This window comes from Oncorhynchus tshawytscha, linkage group LG22 (assembly GCF_018296145.1).
Source record: "Oncorhynchus tshawytscha isolate Ot180627B linkage group LG22, Otsh_v2.0, whole genome shotgun sequence".
Lineage (NCBI taxonomy): Eukaryota > Metazoa > Chordata > Actinopteri > Salmoniformes > Salmonidae > Oncorhynchus > Oncorhynchus tshawytscha.
In genome coordinates, this window is record NC_056450.1 from 42,327,254 (window position 1) to 42,338,515 (window position 11,262).

The 11,262-nt window shown below is 45.1% G+C and overlaps 1 protein-coding gene across 1 annotated transcript in view; it reads right to left on the bottom strand.

Moving 5' to 3' along the window:
- Window positions 1-402: 402 nt before the first annotated feature.
- Window positions 403-11,262, bottom strand: part of LOC112240599 (XK-related protein 7-like) — a 73,882-nt gene continuing 63,022 nt past the window's right edge. The window contains exons 3-5 of the mRNA XM_042303592.1: window positions 8,704-8,805; window positions 8,057-8,244; window positions 403-1,784 (exon numbers count right to left, since the gene is read on the bottom strand). Coding sequence (XP_042159526.1) covers window positions 1,008-1,784; window positions 8,057-8,244; window positions 8,704-8,805 — 1,067 coding nt within the window. The 3' untranslated portion in view covers window positions 403-1,007. The remainder of the gene's footprint in view (window positions 1,785-8,056; window positions 8,245-8,703; window positions 8,806-11,262) is intronic.

Consider the following 11,262-nt stretch of genomic DNA (forward strand, 5'->3'; position numbering starts at 1 on the left):
TCCTCATCACCATCATCATCCGCCTCATCACGATCATCATCATCATCCTCATCACGATCATCCTCATCACCATCATCATCCGCCTCATCACTATCACCATCATCATCCGCCTCATCACCCTCACCATCATCATCCTCATCACCATCACCATCCGCCTCATCACCATCCTCATCACCATCACCATCCGCCTCATCACCATCACCCTCATCATCCACCTCATCACCCTTATCATCCGCCTCATCACCATCCTCATCATCATCCTCATCACCATCATCATCCTCATCACCATCATCATCCTCATCACCATCATCATCCTCATCACCATCATCATCCTCATCACCATTATCATCACCATCATCACCATCAACAACCACATCACCACCATCATCCTCATCACCGTCATCACCATCATCATCATCCTCCTCCTCATCTTCATCCTCATCACTAAGGTCCCCTATCATTGATATGGTGATGTTATCAAGTTTGTCTCTACAATGTTGTTTTGGTGCTGGGAGACTCAGCTAAGCCCCCCTTTTGATTCTGGGTTCTGATTGATTCTGATTCTCAATACACAAGGATGAGTCAGCATTTTGAAGGCTGGAAGTTCTGTGTCTCCTGTAGTGGCCGGTGAGGTCACTTCTTAGTTAGATAACCTTTGACCTCTCACCTTTGACCTCAGATTGGCTCCTGCAGTACACACAGGAAGTGTTACCCGGCAACTGGTCATACACAGGTACACCTGACCTGTAACTTCTGACAGCTTTTCTTACATGAGGACAAAGTCCTCCATACAGTAGTACCGCATCTGGCCTCCTCCGCTCTCCTCAGTCCCCTGGTCTCCCCCTTCCCACAAAGGAAGCAGGGTCTGTAGGGTGGACTGTTGGCTCCAAGCAACTCTTTCATTTACTTACACAAGAGGATAAGAGTTGAGGAATCTGGTTCTCTCCCTGCACCTGGTTGGTGGAGCCCCCTGCTGGTGTGGTGGAGGTAAGCGCAGCTAGATTACATTACACGGTAGTCTCATACTCCATAACCTCCTTAGGATTTCTCAGGCTTCGGTACTGGATCCTGGGCGTGACCGGAGACGTGTTCTCCAGAACCAGGATGGTCTTCCGCAGCCGCCTGTCGATGAAGTGAGCGTCCCAGGCAGGGTACCTCTTTCTGGGCAAGTCTATCCTGATCACAGGCTGCTCTGTCCTGAGGGTCCGGAGGGCCATGGCCGGAGAGGTGGATCTAACCTGGAACACAACTAGATCTCCTGGTACCACCTCGCCCCGGTCCGCACCTGCAGTCCTACTTAGGGTCCTAGGGGGGCTGGTGAGCATGTCTGGAGGCTGGAGGGGGGACGCATCGGCTGGGGTCACACAGGACTCCACCAACAACCCCCCGTCCTCCACACACACACCCCACTGAGCCGCGGACACCGGCCCGTCAGGGTGCAGGAGACAATAATACACCAACATGAAGGAGATCCCCAGAGCGTAGCTACAAACCACCACACACACCACGACGAGGGCGTAAAAGTCTGAGGTGTTCGGCCCGCGGTAAAGATACCACGCCGCGGTGAGAGACACGTTCTCTACCAGAGTCACCGAGTAATAGAGCCACATACTGAAACGGGCGCGGCCCTCCTTGACGTTGAACCAGCAGAAGATATAGATGATGCCCACTACCATGTTATAGATGATCTCCTCCCACTTGGACATGCAGAAGTCTGTCTCCCCCTGGATGATCCAGAACGTCATGAGGCACCAGTGGCTCACGATGAAGATACCGAAGTAGAGCTGGGAGATAGAGAGGGAAGCAGGGGGAGAAGAGAGCAGAGAGCAGAGAGACAAGAGAGAGCAGAGAGACAAGAGAGAGCAGAGAGAGCAGAGAGAGCAGAGAGACAAGAGAGAGCAGAGAGAGCAGAGAGACAAGAGAGACAAGAGAGACAGAGAGAGCAGAGAGACAGAGAGACAGAGATAATGCAAATTAATAACAATTACCTGATCATGTCCACCTCTGCTAAGCTTCCCCATAAAGCAAGAAAAATAATATAGGCTATGTTAATATATGTAGCTTAAGAAACAAGGTGAAATTAATAATTTGCTAGTAACAGATGACCTTCCTATTCTGACTATCCCTGAAACTCACTTTAAATAATAATTTTGGTGATACAGTGGTAGCAATACATGGTTATAACAACAACAGAAAAGACAGAAATGACAAAGGTGGAGGTGTTGCTGTTTATATTCAGAACTACATTACTGTAAAGATTAGAGAGGATCTCATGTTAAATACTGTTGAAGTAATATGGCTACAGGTTCCTCTGCCTCACCTAAAGCCCATTCTGGTGGGAAGCTGCTATAGACCACCAAGTGCTAACAGTCAGTATCTGGAAAGTATGTGTGAAATGCTTGATAATGTATGTGATATCAACAGAGAAGTATATATTCTGGGTGATTTTAAATAACGACTTGCTTTCATCCAGCTGCCCACTAAAGAGAGAGCTTCAAACTGTAACCAGTGCCTGCAACCTGGTTCAGGTTATCAGTCAACCTACCAGGGTATTTACTAACAGTACAGGAATGAAATCATCAACATGTATTGATGACATATTTAGTAATGCTGCAGAAATGTGCTTTAAAGCAGTATCCAAATCCATTGAATGTAGTGATCACTACAGGCCCTAGTTTTATCGCACCTGGACTACTGTTCAGTTGTGTCATCAGGTGCCACAAAAAAAATGCAATTGACTCAGAACAGGACAGCTGGCCCTTGGATGTACACAGAGAGATAACATGAATGTTATGCATGTCTATCTCTGCTGGTTCAAAGTGAAGGAGAGATTGACTTCATCACTACTTGTATTTGTGAGATTTATTGACCTGTTGCACCACTGGCACACAGCTCAGCCCGTAAAGTAAAATCCCACAAGACATGCCACCAGAGTGAGCTGTGTAGTAGAGCTACAGTGGGTTAGGCTAATTCCTAATGAGCGTCTCTCTGTTACTCCCAGTATCTTCATCATGACTAAACCTAACCATTTCTCTGTCTTTCTCTCTTTCTGTCTTTCTCTTTTCCTCTTTTATCTCTGTCTCTTTCTCTCTTTTTCTCTTTTCTCTCTGTCTCTCTTTGTCTCTGTCTCTCATTTTTTATTTATAAAAAGCCACCAGAGGTCTCTTCAAAATCCCCAAGTCCAGAACAGACTATTGGAAGCGCACAGTACTACATAGAGTCATGACTACATGGAACTCTATTCCACAGTACTACATAGAGTCATGACTACATGGAACTCTATTCCACAGTACTACATAGAGCCATGACTACATGGAACTCTATTCCACAGTACTACATAGAGCCATGACTACATGGAACTCTATTCCACAGTACTACATAGAGACAGGACTACATGGAACTCTATTCCACAGTACTACATAGAGACATGACAACATGGAACTCTATTCCACAGTACTACATAGAGCCATGACTACATGGAACTCTATTCCACAGTACTACATAGAGCCATGACTACATGGAACTCTATTCCACAGTACTACATAGAGCCATGACTACATGGAACTCTATTCCACAGTACTACATAGAGCCATGACTACATGGAACTCTATTCCACAGTACTACATAGAGCCATGACTACACGGAACTCTATTCCACATCAGGTAACTCAAGCCAGCAGTAAATTTAGATAAAAAAACGGATAAAAAGACCCCTTATGGAACAGGTGGGACTGTGAAGCAACACAAATATCAGCAGAGACATGCAAGCACATTACATACGCACTATACACACATGTACACATGGATTTTGTGTTGTAGATATGTGGTAGTGGAGTAGGGGCCTGAGGGCACACAGTGTGTTGTGAAATCTGTTGTGGATGTATTGTAATGTTTTTAAAATGTAAAACTGCCTTAATTTAGCTGGACCCCTGGAAGAGTAGCTGCTGCCTTGGCAGGAACTAATGGGGATCCATAATAAACCCCAGGAAGAGTAGCTGCTGCCTTGACAGGAACTAATGGGGATCCATAATAAACCCCAGGAAGAGTAGCTGCTGCCTTGGCAGGAACTAATGGGGATCCATAATAAACCCCCAGGAAGAGTAGCTGCTGCCTTGGCAGGAACTAATGGGGATCCATAATAAACCCCAGGAAGAGTAGCTGCTGCCTTGGCAGGAACTAATGGGGATCCATAATAAACCCCAGGAAGAGTAGCTGCTGCCTTGGCAGGAACTAATGGGGATCCATAATAAACCCCCAGGAAGAGTAGCTGCTGCCTTGGCAGGAACTAACGGGGATCCATAATAAACCCCAGGAAGAGTAGCTGCTGCCTTGGCAGGAACTAATGGGGATCCATAATAAACGCCAGGAAGAGTAACTGCTGCCTTGGCAGGAACTAATGGGGATCCATAATAAATACAACTAAAGTTAGATATCTGCACAGATGAATGCTCCCCATACAACACTCCTTCCGTGGCCTCCAACTGCTCTTAAACGCTAGTAAAACCAAATGCATGCTTTTCAAACGTTCGCTGCCTGCACCCGCACCCGCACGCCCGACTAGCATCACCACCCTGGATGGTTCCGACCTAGAATATATGGACATCTATAAATACCTAGGTGTCTGGCTAGACTGTAAACTCTCCTTCCAGACTCATATCGAACATCTCCCATCTAAAATCAAATCTAGAGTCGGCTTTCTATTCCACAACAAAGCCTCCTTCACTCACGCCGCCAAACTTACCCTAGTAAAACTGACTATCCTCCCGATCCTCGACTTCGGCGATGTCATCTACAAAATCGCTTCCAACACTCTACTCAGCAAACTGGATGCAGTTTATCACAGTGCCATCCGTTTTGTTACTAAAGCACCTTATACCACCCACCACTGCGACCTGTATGCTCTAGTCGGCTGGCCCTCACTACATATTCGTCGCCAGACCCACTGGCCCCAGGTCATCTACAAGTCCATGCTAGGTAAAGCTCCGCCTTTTCTCAGTTCACTGGTCACGATGGCAACACCCACCCGTAGCACGCGCTCCAGCAGGTGTATCTCACTGATCATCCCCAAAGCAAACACCTCATTTGGCCGCCTTTCGTTCCAGTTCTCTGCTGCCTGTGACTGGAACGAATTGCAAAAATCGCTGAAGTTGGAGACTTTTATCTCCCTCACCAACTTCAATCATCTGCTATCTGAGCAGCTAACCGATTGCTGCAGCTGTACATAGTCTATCGGTAAATAGCCCACCCAATTTTACCTACCTCATCCCCATACTGTTTATATTTATTTATTTTTCTGCTCTTTTGCACACCAATATCTCTACCTGTACATGACCATCTGATCATTTATCACTCCAGTGTTAATCTGCAAAATTGTAATTATTCACCTACCTCCTCATGCCTTTTGCACACAATGTATATAGACTCCCTTTTTTTCTACTGTGTTATTGACTTGTTAATTGTTTACTCCATGTGTAACTCTGTGTTGTCTGTTCACACTGCTAAATCAAATCAAATTTATTTATATAGCCCTTCGGTTACATCAGCTGATATCTCAAAGTGCTGTACAGAAACCCAGCCTAAAACCCCAAACAGCAAGCAATGCAGGTGTAGAAGCACGGCAATTGCTATGCTTTATCTTGGCCAGGTCGCAGTTGTAAATGAGAACTTGTTCTCAACTAGCCTACCTGGTTAAATAAAGGTGTTCTCAACTAGCCTACCTGGTTAAATAAAGGTGTTCTGAACTAGCCTACCTGGTTAAATAAAGGTGTTCTCAACTAGCCTACCTGGTTAAATAAAGGTGTTCTCAACTGGCCTACCTGGTTAAATAAAGGTGTTCTCAACTGGCCTACCTGGTTAAATAAAGGTGTTCTCAACTGGCCTACCTGGTTAAATAAAGGTGTTCTCAACTGGCCTACCTGGTTAAATAAAGGTGTTCTCAACTAGCCTACCTGGTTAAATAAAGGTGTTCTCAACTAGCCTACCTGGTTAAATACAGGTGTTCTCAACTAGCCTACCTGGTTAAATAAAGGTGTTCTCAGCTAGCCTACCTGGTTAAATAAAGGTGTTCTCAACTAGCCTACCTGGTTAAATAAAGGTGTTTTCAACTAGCCTACCTGGTTAAATAAAGGTGTTTTCAACTAGCCTACCTGGTTAAATAAAGGTGTTCTCAACTAGCCTACCTGGTTAAATAAAGGTGTTCTCAACTGGCCTACCTGGTTAAATAAAGGTGTTCTCAACTGGCCTACCTGGTTAAATAAAGGTGTTCTCAACTGGCCTAACTGGTTAAATAAAGGTGTTCTCAACTGGCCTACCTGGTTAAATAAAGGTGTTCTCAACTGGCCTACCTGGTTAAATAAAGGTGTTCTCAACTAGCCTACCTGGTTAAATAAAGGTGTTCTCAACTAGCCTACCTGGTTAAATAAAGGTGTTCTCAACTAGCCTACCTGGTTAAGTAAAGGTGTTCTCAACTAGCCTACCTGGTTAAATAAAGGTGTTCTCAACTGGCCTACCTGGTTAAATAAAGGTGTTCTCAACTGGCCTACCTGGTTAAATAAAGGTGTTCTCAACTGGCCTACCTGGTTAAATAAAGGTGTTCTCAACTGGCCTACCTGGTTAAATAAAGGTGTTCTCAACTGGCCTACCTGGTTAAATAAAGGTGTTCCCAACTGGCCTACCTGGTTAAATAAAGGTGTTCCCAACTGGCCTCCCTGGTTAAATAAAGGTGTTCTCAACTGGCCTACCTGGTTAAATAAAGGTGTTCTCAACTGGCCTACCTGGTTAAATAAAGGTGTTCTCAACTGGCCTACCTGGTTAAATAAAGGTGTTCTCAACTAGCCTACCTGGTTAAATAAAGGTGTTCTCAACTAGCCTACCTGGTTAAATAAAGGTGTTCTCAACTAGCCTACCTGGTTAAATAAAGGTGTTCTCAGCTAGCCTACCTGGTTAAATAAAGGTGTTCTCAACTAGCCTACCTGGTTAAATAAAGGTGTTTTCAACTAGCCTACCTGGTTAAATAAAGGTGTTTTCAACTAGCCTACCTGGTTAAATAAAGGTGTTCTCAACTAGCCTACCTGGTTAAATAAAGGTGTTCTCAACTAGCCTACCTGGTTAAATAAAGGTGTTCTCAACTAGCCTACCTGGTTAAATAAAGGTGTTCTCAACTGGCCTACCTGGTTAAATAAAGGTGTTCTCAACTAGCCTACCTGGTTAAATAAAGGTGTTCTCAACTGGCCTACCTGGTTAAATAAAGGTGTTCTCAACTGGCCTACCTGGTTAAATAAAGGTGTTCTCAACTGGCCTACCTGGTTAAATAAAGGTGTTCTCAACTGGCCTACCTGGTTAAATAAAGGTGTTCTCAACTGGCCTACCTGGTTAAATAAAGGTGTTCTCAACTAGCCTACCTGGTTAAATAAAGGTGTTCTCAACTAGCCTACCTGGTTAAATAAAGGTGTTCTCAACTAGCCTACCTGGTTAAATAAAGGTGTTCTCAACTGGCCTACCTGGTTAAATAAAGGTGTTCTCAACTGGCCTACCTGGTTAAATAAAGGTGTTCTCAACTGGCCTACCTGGTTAAATAAAGGTGTTCTCAACTGGCCTACCTGGTTAAATAAAGGTGTTCTCAACTGGCCTACCTGGTTAAATAAAGGTGTTCTCAACTGGCCTACCTGGTTAAATAAAGGTGTTCTCAACTGGCCTACCTGGTTAAATAAAGGTGTTCTCAACTGGCCTACCTGGTTAAATAAAGGTGTTCTCAACTGGCCTACCTGGTTAAATAAAGGTGTTCTCAACTAGCCTACCTGGTTAAATAAAGGTGAAATAAAATAAAATAAATAAAATAAAATAAATAAAATGAATAAAATAAAATAAATAAAAGTGCAACGTTTTTCTTTTTTTCTACAAAAATATGTTTTTCTCCCAGCCTGGCCTTCGGGTTTAAACTCCTGATTATCTTCATTTTAGTTTTATTGTATATTTTCTGCACCTAAAAGCCCTTGATTGGGTGTACAATGTGAGCCTTCCTCACTGTGTGTGTGTGATGTTGGTGTGCCCATCTTTACCTGGAACACTGAGGCGAACAGGGCGAAGGCGATGGTCCTGGCCCCGATGGTGAAGAGGTGCCACAGCATCTGGACAATCACAGCCTTGTAGGACATCGGGAGCTTGTCATCTCTGGAGTCCCTCAGAGTCTTCTGGTAGGATGCTATCATCCAGGCCAGAGAGACCAAGGAGGCTGAAGCAGAGAGACCTGGGGACAACGAGGGATGACGGGATAGGAAAGGAGGATGAATATACAGTGGGGTCCTAAATTCTTGACGCGCTTGATAAAGATGAGAAAAAATATAAGAAATAATTAAAAGAATGTGTATTTAAAAAAACTTTATTTAACAAGTCAGTTAAGAACAAACTCTTATTTACAATGACGGCCTACTCCCGGCCAAACCAAGACGACGCTGGGCCTATTGTGTGCCGCACTATGGGACTCCCAATCACAGCCGGATGTGATACAGTCTGGATTCGAACCAGGGACTGTAGTGACGGCACCTGCACTGAGATGCAGTGTATACAAACAAAATTGGTACATTATATTGTTTTATACTATTCCAATTACCTTACCAATTACCTCAGAGAAAGAGATTTTGGACTAAGCATGCACCCCTTAGGGGCCCCCGAGGGTCAGCCAGGCAGATATCTTGTTGTTGCCTACCCCTCATCACCTGGGAGAGGCCCATCATGAAGTCCAGGATCCAGTTGCAGATGGAGGTGTTTAATCCCATGGTCCGTAGCATAGCGGTGAGCTTGAAGGGCACTATGGAGTTGAACGCTGAGCTGTAGTCAATGAACAGCATTCTCTTGTAGGTGTTTCTTTTGTCCAGGGGCAGTTTGGAGTGCAGATCTGTGGATCTGTTGGGGCCGTATGTGAATTGGACTGGGGTCCATGGTGTCTGGGACGGTGGTGTTGATGTGAGCCATGGCCAAGAAAACAGAAAACTTCAGCGTGCATAACTTTTCACCCCCCCAAAGTCAATAATTTGTAGAACTACCATGTGCAGCAATTACAGCTGCAAGGCTCTATAAGCTTAGCACATCTAGCCACTGGGATTTTTGCAATTCTTCAAGGCGAAACTGGTCCAGCTCCTTCAAATTGGATGGGTTCCACTGGTGTACAGCAGTCTTTAAGTCATACCACAGGTTCTCAATTGGATTGAGGTCTGGGCTTTGACTAGGCCATTTCAATACATTTAAATGTTTCCCCCTAAACCACTTGAGTGTTGCAGTATGCTTAGGGTCATTGTCCTGCTGGAAGGTGAACCTCTGTCCCAGTCTCAAATCTCTGGAAGACTGAAACAGGTTTCCCTGTATTTAGCGCCATCCATTACTCCTTCAAATCTGACCAGTGTCCCAGACCCTGCCGATGCAAAACATCCCCACAGCATGATGCTGCCACCACCATGCTTCACTGTGGGGATGGTGTTTTCGGGGTGATGCAGGTGTTGTGTTTGCGCCAGACATAGTGTTTGCCTTGATGGCGAAAAAGCTCTGTTTTAGTCTCATCTGACCCGAGTACCTTCTTCCATATGTTTGGGGAGTCTCCCACATGCCTTTTAACGAACACCAAATGTGTTTGCTTATTTTTTTCTTTAAGCAATGGCTTGTTTCTGGCCACTCTTCCGTAAAGTCTAGCTCTGTGGAGTGTACGGCTTAAAGTGGTCCTATAGACAGATACTCCAATCTCCATTGTGGAGCTTTGCAGCTTCTTCAGGGTTATCTTTGGTCTCTTTGTTGATTCTATGATTAATGCCCTCCTTCCCTGATCCGTGCGTTTTGGTGTGCGCCCCTCTCTTGGCAGGTTTGTTGTGGTGCCATATTCTTTCCATTTTTTAATAATGGATTTAATGGTGCTCTGTGGGATGTTCAAAGTTTCAGATATTTGTTTATAATCCAACCCTTATCTGTACTTCTCCACAACCTTGTCCCTGATCTGTTTGGAGAGCTCCTTGGTCTTCGTGGTGTCACTTGTTTGGTGGTGTTACAGACTCTGGTGCCTTCCAGAACAGGTGTATATATATTGAGATCATGTGACAGATCATGTGACACTTAGATTGCACACAGGTGGACTTTATTTAACTAATTATGTGACTTCTGAAGGTAATTAGTTGCACCAGATCTTATTTAGGGGCTTCATAGCAAAGGGGATGAATACATATACACGTACCACTTTTCCGTTTTTTTTTTTTAAGCAAGTCATTTTTTAAATTTCACCTGACCAATTTGTACTATTTTGTGTATGTCCATTACATGAAATCCAAATTGAGGTCAGAACTACAGGGGGTTGAGGTCAGAACTACAGGGGGTTGAGGTCAGAACTACAGGGGTTGAGGTCAGAACTACAGGGGTTGAGGTCAGAACTACAGGGGTTGAGGTCAGAACTACAAGGGGTTGAGGTCAGAACTACAGGGGTTGAGGTCAGAACTACAGGGGTTGAGGTCAGAACTACAGGGTGTTGAGGTCAGAACTACAGGGGGTTGAGGTCAGAACTACAGGGGGTTGAGGTCAGAACTACAGGGGTTGAGGTCAGAACTACAGGGGTTGAGGTCAGAACTACAAGGGGTTGAGGTCAGAACTACAGGGGTTGAGGTCAGAACTACAGGGGTTGAGGTCAGAACTACAGGGGGTTGAGGTCAGAACTACAAGGGGTTGAGGTCAGAACTACAGGGGGTTGAGGTCAGAACTACAGGGGTTGAGGTCAGAACTACAGGGGTTGAGGTCAGAACTACAGGGGTTGAGGTCAGAACTACAGGGGTTGAGGTCAGAACTACAGGGGGTTGAGGTCAGAACTACAGGGGTTGAGGTCAGAACTACAGGGGTTGAAGAACTACAAGGGGTTGAGGTCAGAACTACAGGGGTTGAGGTCAGAACTACAGGGGTTGAGGTCAGAACTACAAGGGGTTGAGGTCAGAACTACAGGGGTTGAGGTCAGAACTACAGGGGTTGAGGTCAGAACTACAGGGGGTTGAGGTCAGAACTACAGGGGGTTGAGGTCAGAACTACAGGGGGTTGAGGTCAGAACTACAGGGGGTTGGCTGACTGGCTGACTGGCTGACTAGCTGACTGGCTGAATGGCTGACTGGCTGACTGGCTGACTAGCTGATTGGCTGACTGGCTGACTAGCTGATTGGCTGGGATGTGTCTCAGTCTTTTACTCTCTCCTTCCTCTGTCAATGGGATGTTGAGGGTAATTTATGATCTCTGAGGTCAATGGGAT